The sequence below is a fragment of the Sander lucioperca genome, chromosome 10 (assembly GCF_008315115.2).
Source record: "Sander lucioperca isolate FBNREF2018 chromosome 10, SLUC_FBN_1.2, whole genome shotgun sequence".
In the NCBI taxonomy this organism is placed as follows: domain Eukaryota; kingdom Metazoa; phylum Chordata; class Actinopteri; order Perciformes; family Percidae; genus Sander; species Sander lucioperca.
The window spans coordinates 507,453-527,175 of NC_050182.1; the positions used below are offsets into that span (position 1 = coordinate 507,453).

Sequence of the window (19,723 nt, forward strand, 5' to 3'; positions counted from 1 at the left end):
ATGGTTTCTATACAACGTACACCCAAGTTATTTTTGGGCAATTTGTTTGAAAGAAACCCATATTTCAGATGTTAAAAACTTTGAAAATGGGTCAAAGTTGACCCGAGGACAACACAAGGGTTAACTTTGATTGTGCCTAGGAACAATCCAATCTGCATGGTGACGACTGTGTTGACTAGTCCAGGACTAATATTATTGTCCTTCGTGTGAAATGGGAGGGCAAGGGAGTAAACAGAGGCTGGGAGGGCCTTGTGTGGGAATCATGACGGATGGATATGGACCGGAATCATAGAGATTATGGATTTCCAAATGGGAGGATCTTTAGATAAACCTAAAAATAAAATGCAGAGAAACCATAAAGAATAAGTTAAAAAGGAAGGTAAATAAAAAATAAATTAAATAAATGGGTTTTGGTTGTGGAACATTAAGGCAGTTATTGTAAGAATAAGATAAGATTGAGTCTGAGATCTGTAACATTAAAGGGGGAAAAATGCATGTGAAAGGGGAAGATTTAAAAATAATTGAAAATCATGAAATGTGTTTACGGCTGTGGGAACGGGAAAGTGAACGTAGGGAGAAAATAAATAATAATAAAGGAAAGAAAGAGAAACAAGAATGCTAAACAACTATGTCTTAACCCTTGTGTTGTTTTCCCGTCGACAACTTTTTGTTTTTCTGGGTCAAACTTTTAAATTAAAACTTTTTTTCAACATTTGGGTTGTATTTTTCGACGCTTTTGTCAGTTTTTTCCAAGTTGTTTCAGATTTCTTTCTGCACTTTTTTGACATTTTTGTCACTTTTTTTTCAAATGTTATAAAATTAAATAAAACACCCAAATTCAATGAAAGTAGTGAAGTGATCATTTACTTTACTTGTGAAGAGCATTGTATGGAATCATCCACGGTATTTTCTTTGACAAATTGGTTGAACGAAACCCAAATTTCTGATAGAGAAACTTTTTGAAAATGGGTCACATTTGACACGAGGACAACAGGAGGGTTAAATGAAATGATAATATTGATTGAGGTGCAGATAATGCTCGGAGGAGTCTCTTTTGTGTTAATCAGTGCCTCGATGAGCCAGAGCAGACCCGGATCTCGTGCCCCCCTAGCTATACCTACACCGGTAAAACTCTTGAGAAACTAACAAAGACGATTTCAAGCTCCGAGCAGCAGCCACCACCATTACCCAGCAGCTGCCACGGTGACTGAAATCTCAGACATATACTGAAGCCGAACTCGAGTTTGTAACTATTACACTCAGAGAAATGCTGGATCAACAAAAAACTCAATAGGCAAAGACTGTCTGTCCTGCCTTTAATGGTTTAAAATTCTTTATTCAAGTTTTTTTTGACAATTTCTTCGACATTTTTTGGGGGTTTTTTGGAGAATTTTTTTCTACATATTTGGTGCCTGTTTCATGTTTTTTTAAAGACTTTTTTAGGTATTTTTGTTGCCTTTATAAAAAAATTTACGTTTTTTAGGCTTTTTCCGGCGATTTTATCTCTTTTTTTTAAAAATACATGCATACATGCATGGACCTCCCTGGATATAGTCGGAGATCCCAACAACTGCCCCGCCCCCGAGACACACCGATTGTTTGAGTTAGTTGAAAGAAAATCCGTAGAAAAAACTGCACTTTAACCCTTTTAGTGCTGCCTTTTATATTCAATTCAATGTTCAATTTATTCAATAACAGGATGTTGTAAATGATTTCCTTTAATTTGTTTTAAATTCAACAAGCAGTTTTTTGTATATAGCAGAATAGTGATATTCAAAACTGTTTTATATGGTGCTAAACAGTCTCATAAGTATTTGCAACTTGTAAAACCCAATGCACAAAAGAATGCAGAGTGATTTGTATTAGTAAATCTGTGTTGTATCTGTGCCGCTAATTTGTGACTTGTGAAACACAATGCACAAATGAACCAAATATATTCACTAGCTAGTCGACGGGTTTAAGCAGTGCTTAATAACATTTCAGACTGCCAATTCAATACAAAGACCAGGCAAAGCCCATGTTACAGGGCTGACTTTAACGAGCTAAGTTAGCATCGCTGTTCAAGCTGTACAAGAACGTGAACATTAGCACGCTCCAAAATGTAGCAAACTGTCACTACCGCTATAACAACACAAAGCAAATTGTAAATGTACTGCAACAATGATGGTGAAAACATAAAACTAATATCAACTTACCCGGATGAACGTCAAGTAGATTCTGCCAACCATCTCTGAAACATTTGACAAGGCTTCTTCATAGTCTTCATGTAGTTTAACAGCGGTTAGCATCCATAAGTGTTGCATTATCGCCATCTACTGGAGAGTGCTGGGATCGTCACCTGAGACACAAATTGTTTGTGACAACAACAGCGCGGAAAAACAGTCTCAAAAGTAGCCACACAAATAGAAGGAGATTTACAAATATATTTACATTGAAAAATACTAAGTTCATTTACAAATTATTGTAAATGAACTTAGTATTTCAAATGATGAAATACGAGTTACAAATTAGACGCACGGACACAGATACGCATTTGTGGATACAAATCGCTCTGCATTCATTTGTGCATTGTGTTTCACGAGTTGCAAATACTTAGGAGACTGTTTTAGCACCATAATAAAATGTGAATATGAGCCTCACGTTCTCAGCTGGGTTTTGATTTCTCCGGTAGTTTCTCCCTCAAACCAGCAGGCGGCGCCATCAGACAGGACACTCAGCAGCAGGGATGTAGAGGAAGTTAAACCAAACACACCCCGTTAACTGATGTTTATTCACAGGAACAGATTTTAAATTTAGAACATGTCAAGGGAAAAATGAAATGTATTAAAGTACTATTTTGAGCTACTATACTTCTACTGTGCTCCTTTACACTTTTAACTACATTTATTTGACTGTCAAACAAATGTATAGTGGAGTAAAAAATACAATATTTCCCTCTGAGATGTAGTGGAGTGCAAGTAGAAAGTAGCAGAAAATGAAACACTTGAGTACATTGAATTTGTCTTTAAGTAAACATTTTGAGTAAAGTTACTTTCATTCCACCTCTGGAGGAAGGCATGTAACTGAGAGGACCCCAGTCCTGTTAAATCTTGTCAGCATAATAAACAGTTCTGCCTAAAAAAAGAGGATATTTTGTCCTTTTTTGTTTGGGACCGGACTAAACCAGAGTCAGACCAAACCCCTGATTCTGAACTTTCTTTTTAGCGCCACCCTCAGGACAAAATATCCCCTTTTTTTAGCAGAACATCCAGTGGTGTAGTCTACGTCATGTTGTCTACATCAGTGGTTCTCAAGCTTTTTTCAATAATGTTCTGTGGTGGAAGTTTTTCGATGCAGCAGGTGTAGATGTTTTAAAAATAGAAGGTGAAACAAAATAAGGACAGTCGAAGACTAAACCAAGTTAGGTTTTTTGTATTTTATTAAGTATATTTGCAAATATAGGAGGAACACATTTCACAGGTGTGGAAAAGCTCTTCAAATGAGTGAACAGAAACACTGAACTTAAATACATCTTCAGAGTGACAGCACACACGCACTTGGCTTATTATGACTCTACATTTCTCACAGACAATCTGATACACATGAAGACAATCAAGAAAAAACACAAGAGACATCTTGGAGCCATTTCGCCTCCTCCTCCCTGTACGACTTTCACCCCCCCAGTTGCATCTCAACTGGCATGGGAAAACTAAATGTATCAGGAGAGATAGTTTTAGGGTGACCTTGTAGCCCCTATCTGTTCAGACAAACAGTGCTCACATTATGTTCCAGACTTTCTGATTCTCACTTAGTTAGAATCAGATTCTTCATGTGGGAATGAGATAAACTCCCTTTCAGCATTGTGAGAGAAAGCTAATAGAGAAGAAAGTAAGACAAAAATATAAAGAATCATGCTTGTATGTAACCATGTACCCCCTAACCAGCACGAATAATGTTTGGTAGTAAAAAAAGTCTCTATAAAGAGGAAGAATACAGCGATGTCAGCAATAGATTTACTAAACAACAGCCTTGGACCTGGAAAACATTTAAATGCTGATGAAGAAAGGAGACAAAACCTTGGAAAAAGATGGTAGAAAGAAGGAAGTAAGGCAAGAATAGGTTGGAAATAGTAATAAAAACACAGTAGAAAGAAGGAAGGCAACACTAGGGCGACAAAAGGGACAAAAAATTAAAAATAAGAACGAAAAAAACCTTGAAAAAAGAGTCAAAAACTTAAAAGAAAAAAAAGACAGTAGAAAAAAGTAAGGAAGAAAGGCAAGAATAGGTCAAAACAAACGACAAAACCTTCAACAAAAGGTGACAAACTTCAAAAACAGAGTCAAAAACTTTGGAAAAGCGACAAACGTGGAGAAAAAAAAGACAGTAGAAGTAACTACAGCCTTGTAACTGAAAAACATTTTGCAAAAAAGTGTCACGTACCCGCTGCAGTCCTCCAAAGTACCCCTAGGGGGACACATACCCCCTACAGTCCTCCAGAGTACCCCTAGGGGGACACGTACCCCCTGCAGTCCTCCAGATTACCCCTAGGGGTACACGTACCCCCTGTAGTCCTCCAGAGTACCCCTAGGGGGACACATACCCCCTACAGTCCTCCAGAGTACCCCTAGGGGGACACGTACCCCCTGCAGTCCTCCAGATTACCCCTAGGGGTACACGTACCCCCTGCAGTCCTCCTGAGTACCACTAAGGGGACACATACCCCCTGCAGTCCTCTTTGTCTGTCATATTTTTTGGAGGGGGGACAAATACCTCTTCTAATTATTTGGGGGGACATATCCCCTGCATCCTGCCCGATATCTAAACCTATGCCACAAACTGAACAAACACAGTATACCCGCTACTATAATCTAGACCAGAGGTTCTCAAGCTTTTTTTCAATAATGTTCCCCCTTTGAACAGTGTTTTTTTTTATTTTATTTTTTTTATTTAACCTTTATTTAACCAGGTAGGCCATTGAGAACAAAGACTGTATATTATTAATAATATACTGAAAGCCGTTGCTAACTTCACCCAAACAGCTGATGAATTCATGTGACGCTTCAGAGGAAAGGACGTCTCATCCCTCTAAAACACATTTCCTTGTTTCTTTGTTTCTACAGCAATGCCTCTTTGCTCTGCACTCTGCACACTGGCGGCAGAGAAACTTGGCTGAAGCATCAGAAATGTTTTCTTAATGATGCAAGATGTTCTCTACTTGTGGGAAATGTGTCCTGAAATTCAGTGGAAATCTGGACCACGTTTCCTTCACTTGATATCAGACCCAGCCTGTGAGTTTAACCCTTCCTTTCTCACTCGGTGCTGTCTGCCACCACAGGACTTTCACCCAGGAGACGGGGGTTCGTGTCCCATTCTTGTCCCGCGTGTCACATTAACGTACATTTTGTAACCACACCCACGGTCTTTTCCTAACCAAGTGGTTTAACCCTGCACGTTGAAAGATTATGGCAAAGGGGGTCCAGACCAGGTGTCAGTATTTGATGAGTTGGGAATGAGAACGTGTTGAGTTTGAGTACTTTGCCAGATGTTTGTTAGGTGTCTGCGTGCAGATGTTGTCGCCCCAGTAGGGTCGCATCATGCAAGATGCAGTCACGAAACATTACAGGTGTGTAGTTGAGATCAAAATGAAGTACTCAAAACCGCCTCTGTGGTAGTTCGCTACAATAGGAGTCTCTAGTACCACATTTTGCCATGGTGGCACGCACGCACAGATGCACGCGCACACACACATACGCACGCACACACACACACTGGCTGAAAGTCATGTCCCTTATTTGATATCTCCTCACTTGAACCGGAAGTTGTTCTGACCCTCCTTCCTGAAGGCAGTCTCAAAGCTCTTATTCCCACCCTGAGGATGGAGGATGGACGAGGGATCTCTGAGGAGCTATGACCGAGGATGCAGAAAGCAGCCTTCCTGGAAGTCGTGCAGCTGAAAGCTGTTGCTAACTTCGCCCGTACAGCTGATGAATTCACGTGACGCTTCAGAGGAAAGGACGTCTCATCCCTCTAAAACACATTTCCTTGTTTCCTTTCTCCTCGCAGGATTTTCTCGCAACTCTCCCATAAATTCCTTGGTGGGATGGACTAAGACGCGAGGAAAGATATCAATTGAAGGAAAGCGAGTGAAGGAAACGTGGAAGCAATTTAACCCCATGAAACGTACCTACAGAAAACAACGTTGAAGCTGGTAAATTGTGGGATTTACCCTCGGGGTTCTCCCGCGTCGCTGCCTTGGACACTATTTGTTTGTGACTATTTGGTTTTATCGCTTTTTAAATACTGAAAGCAGAATATAGTTCCTGTCTTTTTGTTTTGTTGAAAAAGTGAGTAAATCAAAAGCTAGTGTAGTGTCAAAGTGAGTACCGTATTTCCTCAAATACAAACCGGGGCCTTTATTTACCTGAACTGCAGAAGGTACCAGGCTTTGAAGCAGGCTTTTATTAGAGGGAGGCCTTTATTTCTAATTCCATCAGTTTTATAAGTATAATTGTTTTAAATAAACTGTTTTAAATGAAAAACCATAGCGTTCCAGTGGATAGAGATCATTAATTTTTTAAGAAACATTTGCAAAAATTTCACCATATACAACAACATCCAGAAGAGCGTCAAAGCAATTTGGGTCAGAATTAATCAAACACCACCATTGTGTCAGTTTGAACCCTGTAAATGTACGGGGTATTTATTTAAAATACAGGTACTACGATATTGCTTGTAGATTACAATAAGAGCATAGCTACAGTAGTTGCTGGTTTGCTGCACAGCAGTATCTGATTAACCTTACAGACGGTAGCTAGCTAGCTTTGTGTCTAGCTCCAGGCTAACTTTTTTCCTCCCACCTCCAGCTAGCTAGCTGTGCTCTGCTCTTGTCGGCTAATCTTATCAGCCCATCCTTCTGTTTCTTCCAGTATCGGATTCTCCTGGGGTCGATGTCGAAATGTCTCGCAGCTTTTTCACCCGAGTTTTCCTCTGCATACTTTAAAACTGTTTTTGTTTGTTGTTAAAGTCCATCACTCTCTTCTCTGCCAAAACGTGTTTCTGAAAACATTTTAAGAGAGAAATAGGCCGTGCAGTTGCTGAATCTGTCTTCATTTCAGATTGACAAAGGTCAGTTTAAAAGATTTTCGTCAGATTTTGAGAGGCTCATCCGCTCGCCATTTCCGGGTGAGTCCCGACTGTCCTGTCTCCGACTGAGCATGTTGGGTCGGCCCAAATGAAGGCCGACGGCTCCTCGGACGGCCGACGGCACGGAACACACCGAACAGACTCGAGTCACCGACCTCGCCAGACGGCCCAACGGCCGATTATCGGGCTGGTGTGTCTTCTCTCTAACACATACAGCCATACACATTGACTAAAATACCGGTAGGACAATAACCCAGAAAAACAAAGTGTGGAAAAAAGCATGAATATATTGTTGAATCTGTTAAATTAAATTTGTAGAAATGTACATTACAATGAACTTGAATTTTATTTTGATATATTATATGAAAGCCTCCCACTATTTTTTCCCCGGCCTTAATTTGAGACCGGCCTTTATTTGTCCGTGTTGACCACGCCACCGGCCACTATCAGAGGCCCGGCTTTTAATTGACTACCGGTTTTTATTTGAGGAAATACGGTAAATCAAAAGTTAGCATAGCTGTAAGCTTGTGAAGTGCTCCTTTGACTTCATTTAATATCCAAGATAAGTTTATTGGGGGACTTCACACTTTGTAATAAGTTCATTCATTGTAAGGACGATTGAGCCTCAGAAACGATGCCGATCAAGGATCAATCTCAGCAATGACTTATATCATAACTAATTCATAAAAGGATAAATAATTGTAATGATAAAAAAATAAGACCCAATCTGTAGAAAAGGGTTAAATGTTCAAGTTTCCATGTTCATACTTGTCTCTATTAACAGAATAAATTCACTTTCTTTCTTCAGAATTTGCTTAAAACTTGTAGCTGTACCCCCTTCAACTGCTGTCCAGCATACAGCTGAAACCTTTTCTCCAGAAATCCCCCAGAATATCTCCTCTGTGGCCAACACACACAAATCTTTGCAGCTCTAAAGACCATGCATATTCCACACTAGGACTGTGAGTTTTGCCAATGATTTCCCAATTTGATTCAAGTCCGATTCACGAGGTCGCCATTCGATTACATTTCCGTTACAATACCAGCTCCGCTTCCCCGCTTGAAAGCCCGGTGTGTGTCACGTGATGCACATTCAGAATTTCGTACCAAATCCAGTACGTTCTGGCAGGATATCTTTGTGTTCTAAGACCGGGGAAGCTCAGTGGTTAGCATGTAGGCTTCATGAGAGAGAGTGTGACGTGAATGCGTTCAAAGCAGACAGCAGTGAATACATTGGCAACTTATAGTAGTAAATGTACAGTGTAGGTTTCAGTTTGTCTCTGAAAGCCCCAACATAAGGGGAATAGATTGGAGTCGTAAACGTTCCGACAGAAGAACTATTTCCTAATTATGAGGACACAAACTGACCTAACAGGAAAATGCATAAAAAGAAACGGACACAGACTGGAAAGTTTGTCTCCTTGTATTTAATCGTGCAAATGATACCAACGTGACTCATTGACCTAACCTGTTGTTCTATGTTCTATGTTTGTCATATTATTATTTTATTATTATATATATTATATATTATTATATTTTTTATCATTACATGTTTAATCCAGGAAAAGAAGAAAACTCAGGCTGGTCTCCAGGCCAGAAATAGGCCAGGCTAGATTCCTGTGAAATTTGTTTTTGCCAATTCTGATTCACACACACACACAAATTGAAAATGTTCTTGTTTTTCTCCTGCAGAATGTGGTGGGAGGTGGAGGGAGGAGTCTCGGGGCCTCGGTCCTACCCCTCCTCCTCCTCCTCTTCCTACTCCTCCTCTTCTTCATCCTCCAGATAACGAGCCTGCAGCTACATGACTGTGGGACTCCTGTGTTTGGGTGCAGAGGGAGCGCATGCCACAGCAGATCTGTAAGTAACTTTGAATTTCTTTTCACTTACATGTGCAGTGATGGAAATGTAACAGCAATGTGGATTTTACAAGTTTGATCTGTAAACTTAAAGGGGTGACATTTATTGGCTGAAAGAAAATCATAATCACAATTACTTTGGTCAATATTGAAATCAGGATTAGAAGTTAAAAAATCAGTGAAACATTAAACAAATCAACAGTGAAAACACGTGGAACTGTGAAACTTCCCTTCATTCTTTCCCGTTTGAACTTCTTTTCTTCATTCTTCATCCAGAAGACAAGACGGAATAAGAGTTTTATTTGCAAAATAATAGTTTATCTCGATTACTTCCTTTTTATGATCATTAGGAGTCTAAATCACAAACAATATTGGATGAATTGCACAGCCCTAGTGAAATGTGACTGAGCTGACTCACCTTTAATGATACTGATGAATTTATTTTGGAAAAGAGAGACTTATTTTGGGATGTTGTTTCTTTAAAGATCGACATCTTCAGTAGGAACCAATGGGCTTGGAGCTGAGAGGCAGACTGACACATTTTGTTGTGTTGTTGTGTGGTTTCAGGGGTTTTTTTGACAATAAGAAAAATCTAAAACAACACCAGAACACATGATATCCTTTGTGGGACTGCAGGGACCCAGGGTCCATTCAGCCCGAAATAATTTCTTCTGGAAGACGGGTCGATCATAAGCGGGATAGATAAGCACATAAGAAGCTGGGTCCCAACTAGTTTAATGATAGCCAGATAGATTATTTTAAGAGGATGGAAGAATTAAGGTGTGTGTGTGTGTGTGTGTGTGTGTGTGTGTGTGTGTGTGTGTGTGTGTGTGTGTGATGGCTAGGGGTGGCTGCGTTTGGAAAGATGTCATACAAACGTTTTGCCAGATTGGATGTTTATACTAGAAAATGTCAAAATTAGCTGAACTTTCTGGAGGCTCCTAAGAAGCTTTGTGTTACTATTTTGTTGCATGGTCTGGAATATTGTAGTTACTGTGTCATGTTGCAAGTTGTATGTTAAAAAAATTTAAATTGTTAATCACAAAAAAATAAATAAACACCAGAATAATCCTTTGAATGAGTAAAGTAACTAATATGCCAGTAAGAAACTGTGCCCTCTGATGGCTATATGCCACACAGGTCTTTTTGTTCATGGAGAGTTACCTGATTCTATGCTCTCGGTTGTGCTAGTACCAGTTATTAAAGATAAAGTGGGGAAGCTGAACATCTCTGGGGTCTCATTTATAAATGTGGCATACGCACAAAACGTGGCTGAAAATGTGCGTACGCCACTTCCCACGCAAAGGTTGTGATTTATGAAAAACAAACTTGACAGGAGAATGTACGGTCCTCCAAGCAAACTCTGACTCATGCATACACACATTTTCGAGACAATGGGAATTTGCAACGCAGATGATGAGGTGGTGAACTGAAGTCAGACTGCAGAAAGTACATGTGGGAAGAATGATTACGTGTAATATTTTCAAGTATTGATACCTCATGCATATTTCTTCACTCCATATCATCCACATTACCGTGAAGATTAAATCCAGCAGTGATAATTGTTCCATAAACACCACCAACTGATCTAGTCATGTATAGTGATGTGAGGTTCCTTATTTCCCGGAGAGGCATCACGCATTTTACCTCTTCCTTCTATGCATTGTTATACTCTCTTAGTCCAGGTGATATTATAAGCATTGCATAGAAGTGGGAGAAAGATCTCGACACAGAGTATATTGAGGATGACTGGCAGGAGACCATTGAAGTATTTAAATCAACCTTTACATGTAATAGATTGAGAGAGACACAGTATAAAATATTACACCCTCTACACATAACTCCTTACATACTAAATAAGATGGACCGTCAGGTCTCACCTTTGTGTAACAAGTGTCATAGAGAGATTGGAACATATTATCATTACTTCTGGCAATGTAAATTGATAAAAAGATTTTGGGGTACAATTTCACAGGAACTAAGGGGCATCTTTCATGCAAAAGTTAAGAGGGACCCAGGCCTTTTCATTCTTGGCCTCCCCTCAAGGGAGGTGACTCTAACCAGTTTAAAGTTCAAACTATGCGACAAATTGCTATTATTGGCTAGAAAATGTATTTTAATTAATTGGATCAATGATAAACCACCTACTGTCACATTATGGTATAGGGAAATATTCAGGGTCCTCCCTCATGAAAGACAGTTGTGAAGGGTAACGAGAGGTCTTTCAATAAAATGTGGGCTCCTCTGCTTAACTACCTACCTGAGGATTTGACTCGGCTAGTGATGAGGGGCCAGTTTTCCCTAAAATGGCCACGCCCACCTGGGACAAATTCATAAATGCTTTCTCTTGTACTTTACAAATACTGTTTTTTTTTTTTTTTTAACTCCGCTTGATGTATCTCTGCTTACATTCCTAGAATATGGGCGCCGTTGTGATTATGGCTACACGAATGGACAATGTGTGTGCATGCAGAGCAATATGGAGAGAGGCTCTAGTACAGGGGTGGCCAACCTGTGGCTCTTGAGCCGTATGCGGCTCTTTGCCTGCTCCTGTGAGGCTCTCACTGTGTGGCTGGGGGCTGTGTCATTGGTTGATTGTTGTTTTTAACTTTTCTGAAACATACAGTATTTCAGATAAGTAAAAAAAAAACACATTTGAATGCATCTGCCAATACATTTGCCAATTATTTTAAAATGGAAAATAATGCAGCAGAGTTTTGAGGACAGATTCTGCAACCTGAGGAAAAACAGCGGCCACAGATCACCTTCCTCGTTAACCCTTTCACTGCTGAATCCGATTGTTTGAAAGCCCCTTTAGTGACAGATGAGTGAGAGAGTTGCTTCGAGTGGCCACAACCGAGTTCAAGCAAGACCTGAAAAGGATTGTGGATAACAAAGACTGTCAGGTTTCCCACTGAGTCAATCTAAGTGAGAAAAAAAACTATGAAACCTGCTATGTATTATGACTGTCATCAGATCTGGAAGACACTGTTGCTGTTGTAGTGTGGACGTGCATGTGTTGTGTGGCTTTTTGCTATGGTGCGTTTTTTTTTGTGGCTCTTTATACCTAACTGGTTGGCCACCCCTGCTCTAGTATGTACTGTGAAGATGAAGGGGGGGCAGTAGACGGGGACATTTTCCTGCTAAGAATAGATGGATGGCTATATATATATATATATATATATATATATATATAATTTTTTATTTTATTTTATCTATCGCTGTTACTGACATGATGGCAAAATATATAACTTGTGTTTCTGTTAATAAAAAACATCGTTAATGTTTAATCAGCGCTGTTTCGCCGCCACATTGTCCGCTACGGAGCGCAGGAGGAGGGGATGGCCCGACTACATGCAATACAGGGCGGAATTCGGTCTCCTTTTCTTTTTAATATGTATATGAATGATTTGTCTTTGATTTTAAATGCATGTGGTATAGGTTGTAAGGTTGGTGACTCACTAATTAATCACCTTACGTACACAGATGATTTGGTCATTTTTAGCTCATATAACTAGTTGGAGCTTTTCAAAGTGAATCAAATCTACACTGTAAAAATAAATTAAAAAAATAGCTGTAATATTCCGGCAGCTGGCGCGCCCAAAAAAACATATCAATCTTAAATTGCTTGGGATGATTCAAAGTGGGCCCTTAGAAAGAAAAAGGATATTCACAGTAGGATATTATGTTGGAGGATTCTTTTTTTTTTTTTTTTTTTTTTTTTGTATTGATGTGTTGGAATTTTGAGGACATCAATTTGGATGTAAAAGTGTTTTAATATCAACACAAAACCTGAGAAAATGAAATAACATAAAAACATTACCCTCCTTTTTTAGTTGTCTTGTTTTTAAATGTCCCATATTATTCTCATTTGGAAGTTCTTTCTTGTATTTTGGGTTTCTACTAGAAGATGTTCTACATGCTCAGGGTTCAACAGTAAGGGTTTCCCGATGGCCCGTAGCAAGTTTCTGATGAGAACCAAGAAAATGAAGTTCTGCACTAACTCCTGTTCTATCTGTGTTGTAGGAAGGGAGAAACTCACAAGCCGTCCCAAAATGATGGGAAAAACCAGTTTCGTCTTCAGCCTCATCGTAGCAGCATTGCTCTCTGGCCTCGCTGCTCAGAGAACAGGTGGGAAATTGTGTTTGTTTGTAAATGAGCCGTCAAACACAGTATATGTTTGGGATTTATGGTTTACTTTTGAAAGAACCCTGGGACAATAAAGTACATTGATGGGTTCCATTTTTAAGAAAAATTGTGAATGAGATTTCAGACTATGAATGAGTAGAAAACAGAAGAAAATATATGTAGAATTTTAAAAAGTACAGTAACTTCCATTGTGTACATCACAACTGGTGATTTTGGAGCTATGCAATCCATTTAACATACAGTACTTCCATTAGTTTATCATAATTTATTTGTTTACATGCACATAATATTCCATTTTTTGCTCTTATTCTGAAAAAGACAAAATTCCTCTAAGCTGTTTACATGGCTAATGAAAGAGGACATTCCTGTTTACATGCAGCCGTGTAGAACAGGATTTTTAGAATCTTTCTATCTTTTTAAATGCCGAAAGCATCTGTGGCTGCTTATATGGTTTGGATCTATAAAGTTAAGAATCTTAATCAGGGATTAATTGACTGATTGATTATCCCACCCTGGCTCTAACCCTTATGGTCTACTTTACATTTGGTTTACTACTCTTACAATCTGCAGTCCACTTTGATTGCCATTTTGTGAAAAAGTTCAACTTGATTACTACCATTTCCAGTAAGGCTTTTGAAGAACGCAAGAAAAAATCTGCATGGGTAGGTGAAGTTAAGGTGTCAGTTTCTGCGCAGTCTTGTTCAAACTTATACTAAGACAAAAGTGTACCTGTTCCAAATGGCCCACTCAAAGCCTGCCATCATAGAAAGGGGCGAGACATGGCGAAGTTTACAAATGGCAAATGGGTATTCATGGTGTTGGACCTGCTACACATGAGAAAAGTAGTGGTGTTAAGTCTGAAAAAATAGAGTTTGGCACCATATTGTTTGTACAGTCAGCTTTTTCTTGTCAAAACCTGAAAATATAAAAGTTTGTATGCATCTTTTTGGGGTTGATAGTTCAGTTAGGCTGAATTATTTGACCCCTCCTCAACTATGACGAACTAGCTGTAACTTTGAGAGGTGGCTGCGAGGAGCCAGACAATATTGACTTGACTGTATTAAACTGTATATATATATATATATATATACATATATATGGAACATCTCCACCCATATCATACCAATGGCTTTGATGCACACGCTCGAGGGTTTTAGCTTCTCCCAGGTGACCAGAGTATGGAGGGTTGTGGCATGACTGTAGGACTTCCTTCTGCATGGACGCTACATTGTGCGTTATTACACAATGTAATAATGTTCATAATTTTCTTCTTCTTGCAGCTTTGGCAGAAAAGTTTGCAGATATTTTCTTCCTGGTGGACAGCGGCATAGCTCAACAAATGTTAGGGTCTTTTAAGACCGACCTTCTGAAATTGATCAATCAAATTAACGCCGGCTATACAGTTATAATTCCAAGGCACACTTGTGTATTTGTAATGTAGACAAATGCCTTTCTCTTTTTTTTGCTTTGGCAGCTTGCAAGACTGGCGATTTTGTCTTCCTACTTGATCGGTCTACCAGCATCAACCAAGACGGACACAATATCATGAAAAACTTCACGGCAGCATTAGTCGACAGCTTTGAAGTCGGTGAAAAGTTGGTGCATATTGGACTTTGCCAGTTCAGTGACAAACCTAAGGATGAGTTTTACCTCAACAAGTACTACAATAAGGAGGATTTGAACACACACATCCTTGAAGTGGATTACACAGGTGGAAACTCCTACTTAGGGAGAGCCTTGGATCACATTAAGAATTACTTTGATGAGTCGCGGGGCAGCCGTGACCAAGTCCCCAAAACTTTGGTGGTGATCACAGATGGTGATTCTCTTGATGACGTGGAGGACGCAGCTGACATTCTCAGGGATCGGAACATTACATTATTTGCCATCGGCGTTGGAGACGTCCACGTCCTGCAGCTCCTGCAGATTGCTGGCACCCCAGAGAGGGTGTTCACTGTGCGGAACTATGATGTTTTGCACTCTATCAAACAAAGGGTGCTCGACGTCATGTGCGATGACCCAAACCCTCCCCCATCCCCACCGCCCACAGACTCCCCATGACCCCCAAAACCCCCGAAAGTTTCCACCATTGATATCGCCATAAGATTCGGAGGAAGGAGCTACTTGTAGTGGAAAGGTTTTATCTGTCACACTGATGTGTGATATTTCTTTCATATATTATCCATTACTGCATGTTTTTTATATTTTCATGACTTTATATGCATTTACTTTCATACTATTCAACATTTACTCTGTTTTCTATATTATATAATAATACATCAGTTATAGGGATCCATTAAAAGTGCTCAATTATCTTAAAGATCATGTAGCTGATGTACTTGGCAGTACCCGGCAAAGGGCCAATTCCCTGAAGCTACTCAGACTCAGCAGTAAAATAAGCAGAATCAGCAAGTGTACAGAATTGCTGAGTTGACAAAAATACAGTCCCTCCCTCTGCATGCTCACCCATAAAAATCCTGAGTTTTTTTGTCTCGCTGACACACTTAAACTGTCTCCTTCTACTTGCAAGAATAATAAAGAAAATAACATGAATAACTCCAGTGTGTCAGACAATCTTAATTTCCAGGTTCATCACTGACCACCAAAGAGATTTTCCACAACAATTTGGTATCAGAAGTGGGATCAGGTGCGAGTCCGTCAGGGATGTGGAGAGTGCAGAGGCTGATCACCTTTCCACTGCCTCCACGAAAATTGGGATTAGAAGACAGGAGCATAAAGGCGCCGAATGGTCACCGATCGACTCCACACCAATCTAGACGAAAGGAAATAATCTCCTAAATTCAGTGAAAAGTTGACATTCCATTTTTTCTTTCAGAAAATTCTAAATTATATATATATATATATATATATATATATATTAGGGGTGGAACGGTACACTGAAGTCACGGTTCGGTTCATACCTCGGTTCAGACATCACGGTTCGGTTTGGTACAATGGAGGGAAAAGCATAACAAAAATGCAGAAGGCAATTGTTTTTATTGTGCATGTCTCAGGCTGTACCACCTAGTGTCATCCAGTCTCTCCCTTGAGCTAGCTGCAACAGCCTGAAGGGTATAAAGTAAGATAAGTAAACAGTAAACAATAAGTAGGCTAACCCACATCATCTCCAGACTCCATCTGGAACTTGTAAACAAAATAAGACAATCAGCTAGTAGTGTGATATGGGAGACAAGCGTTGCTCTCATATGTGAATGCACAGAGCAGGGGTGTTAAAAGAGCAGCTTCAGTTACACAGAGCAGTTGGCGAATTGTGGCATTAGCTTCACAGACTAACAGCAAACAGTGAAGCTAACGGCAGAGCTAACAGCTAACGGCGGAGCTAAAAGCAGAGCTAACAGCGGAGCAAACAGCAAACAGCGAAGCTAACGGCGGAGCTAACAGCGAAGCAAATGGGCCTGGAAGCCATTTGTGGTCGAGCCAAGAAGGGATACAGCTACAGTACGTCCGTCTTTGGTTGTATATGGAAGGGACTAGTTTGCTTCGTGTGGACCAGAGTGGTAGAGAAAGACATGGCTCTGGTCTGGACTCACTGGACCGACTTGACATGTAGGCGGAGCTTGGGAGCTTCAGAGCTAAGGCGGGGCTACAGATTAGGTGTCCCTAAGAAACGCTTATGTAACAGTAGTTCGACATTAAATTAATTCATTTGCACGCAAGTTTTATTTATTTTTATACCGTGTATTCTCCGTGTAAATTCATGTACCGAACCGAGACGCCCATACCGTTTCGGTTCAATACGAATACATGTACCGTTCCACCCCTAATATATATATATATATATATATAGACAGTTATATAAATATAAATGAAGTAAATTCTGAATTACAAGATACTGTAAGACCAAACGGTTTAAAACAGCTTGTCTATGATATTGGCCACACGTGTTTTAATATGGTACGGAATTTGGGGAATCCATAAGTAAAAAGTTTTTGTTCCATATTCATCTGTCATGATGAGAAATTACATTTCTCGAATGTGAGTCAGTAACTGTGAATTCATGAACCCAGAGTTTACAGGGAACCTCTTACTACTAAAGACGAGAAGGGATTTCTCGCTTATGTCCGAGACGTAACGGCGTTAACCCTTGTGTTATCTTCCCGTTGACCATGAAGTTGTTGTCTTTCCGGGTCAAATTTGAAAATTAACTTTTTTGGTGCTTTATCTGACGTTTTTTCATGGACAAAAATTTGTTTTGTTAAAAAAAAAAAAAAATTATGAATTATTTTGACTATGAGTTAAGATCAGAGGATGTGGAGTGGATCACATACTGTTAAAGTTTAGTCAGGATACGGTTTTGAAACCATTTCAAACATTCTTTTCAAATGCTATAAAATTAAATAAAAGACCCAAAATTTTATGGAAATAATCATAAATACAAGTTCTTTTTAGTTTCTTAACCCATATTTCTGACGTTAAAAACTTTGAAAACGTGTCAAATTTGACCCGAGGACAACACAAGGGTTAACTTTGATTGTGCCTAGGAACAATCCAAGCTGCATGGTGACGACTGTGTTTACTAGCCCAGGACTAGTATTACTGTCCTTCGTGTGAAATGGGAGGACAAGGGAGTAAAACAGAGGCCGGGAGGGCCTTTTGTGGGAATGAAGATGGATGGATATGGACCGGAATCATAGAGATTATGGATTTCCAAAAGGGAGGATCTTTAGGTAGACCTAAAAATAAAATGCTGAGAAACCATGAAGAATAAGTTAAAAAATAAGCTAAATAAAAAATAAATAAAACAACGGGTTTTGGTTTATGAAAGTGGAACATTAAGGCAGTTAATGTAGGAATAAGATAAGATTGAGTCTGAAATCTGTAACATTAAATGTTGCATTACCACCATCTATTGGAGAGTGCTGGGATCGTCACCTGAGACACAAATTGTTTGTGACAACAACAGCGCGGAAAAACAGTCTCAAAAGTAACCACACAAGTAGGAGATTTACAAATATATTTACATTGAAAAATACGTTAAGTTTATTTACAAATGATGAAATACGAGTTACAAATTAGACGCACGGACACAGATACGCATTTGCAGATAGAAATTGCTCTGCATTCATGAGTGCATTGTGTTTCACAAGTTGCAAATACTTAGACTGTTTTAGCACCATAATAAAATGTGAATATGAGCCTCACGTTCTCAGCTGGGTTTTCATTTCTCCGGTAGTTTCTCCCTCCGACCAGCAGGGGGCGCCATTAGACAGGATACTCAGCAGGGATGTAGAGGAAGTTAAACCAAACACACGCATTTAAACTGATGTTTACTCACAGGGTCAGAGTTTACCTTCAAATTTAGAACATGTCAAGGGAAAAATCAAACATTAAAGTACTATTTTGAGCTAGTATACTTCTACTGTTCTACTTTACACTTTTAACTACATTTATTTGGCTGTCAAACAAATGTATAGTGGAGTGAAAAGTACAATATTTCCCTCTGAGATGTAGTGGAGTGCAAGTAGAATGTAGCAGAAAATGTAAACACTTGAGTACATTGAATTTGTCTTTAAGTAAACATCTTGAGTAAAGTTACTTTCATTCCACCTCTGGAGGAAGGCGTGTAACTGAGTGGACCCCAGTCCTGTTAAATCTTGTCAGCATAATAAACTGTTCTGCCTAAAAAAAGATTATATTTTGTCCTTTTTTGTTTGGGACCGGACTAAACTAGAGTCAGACCAAAACCCTGATTCTTTCTTTTTAGTGCCACCCTCAGGACAAAACATCCCCTTTTTTTAGCAGAACATCCAGTGGTGTAGTCTACGTCAGTGGTTCTCAAGCTTTTTTTAATAATGTTCCCCTTTGAACAGTGTTTTTAAGCCATGTACCCCCTAACCAGCTCGAATACTTTTTGGTAGAAAAAAAAGTTTCTATAAAGAGGAACAATACAGTGATGTCAGCGATAGATTTACTAAACAACAGCCTTGGACCTGGAAAACATTTAAATGATGATGGAAAAAGGAGACAAAAACTTGGAAAAGATGGTAGAAAAAAGGAAGTAAGGCAGGAATAGGTCGAAAATAGTAATAAAAAAAAAAAAAAAAAAAAAGGAAGGCAACACTAGAGCGAGAAAAGGGACAAAAAAATTCAAATAAGCGACAAAAAAAAGCAGAAAAAAAACTTTGAAAAAAGAGACAAAAACTTCAAAGAAAAAAAAGACAGTAGAAAAAAGTAAGGAAGAGAGGCAAGAATAGGTCAAAACAAACGACAAAACCTTCAAAAAAAGGTGACAAACTTCAAAAACACCGACAAAAACTTTGAAAAAAAACGACAAACTTGGAGAAAAAAAAGCCAATAGAAGTAACTAAAGCCTTGTAACTGAAAAACATTTTGCAAAAAATGTCACGTACACCCTGCAGTCCTCCAGAGTACCCCTAGGGTGACATGTACCCCCTGCAGTCCTCCAGAGTACCCCTAGGGGGACACGTAGCCCCTGCAGTCCTCCAAAGTACCCCTAGGGGGACACGTAGCCCCTGCAGTCCTCCTAAGTACCCCTAGGGCAGGTGTGTCAAACTTAATTTCACTAAGGGTCACACTGCATTGTAAGAATTACATCAAGAGCCAGACATGTG

The 19,723-nt window shown here is 39.4% G+C and overlaps 1 protein-coding gene across 2 annotated transcripts; it reads left to right on the top strand.

The window, feature by feature from the left end:
- The first annotated feature begins 8,869 nt into the window (after nt 1-8,869).
- On the top strand, nt 8,870-15,598 carry LOC118495981 (collagen alpha-1(XXI) chain-like). 2 transcript variants are annotated; one of them, XM_036005818.1, is made up of 4 exons: nt 8,870-8,982; nt 13,008-13,112; nt 14,605-15,171; nt 15,213-15,598. In XM_036005818.1, the coding sequence occupies exons 2-4, from the start codon at nt 13,037-13,039 to the stop codon at nt 15,221-15,223; spliced, it is 654 nt and encodes a 217-aa protein (XP_035861711.1). In that variant the 5' UTR covers nt 8,870-8,982; nt 13,008-13,036; the 3' UTR covers nt 15,224-15,598. The 2 variants fall into 2 exon arrangements, with proteins under 2 accessions (XP_035861711.1, XP_035861710.1); XM_036005817.1 differs by lacking the exon at nt 15,213-15,598 and having other exon boundaries at nt 8,871-8,982; nt 14,605-15,205.
- Nucleotides 15,599-19,723: the final 4,125 nt, after the last annotated feature.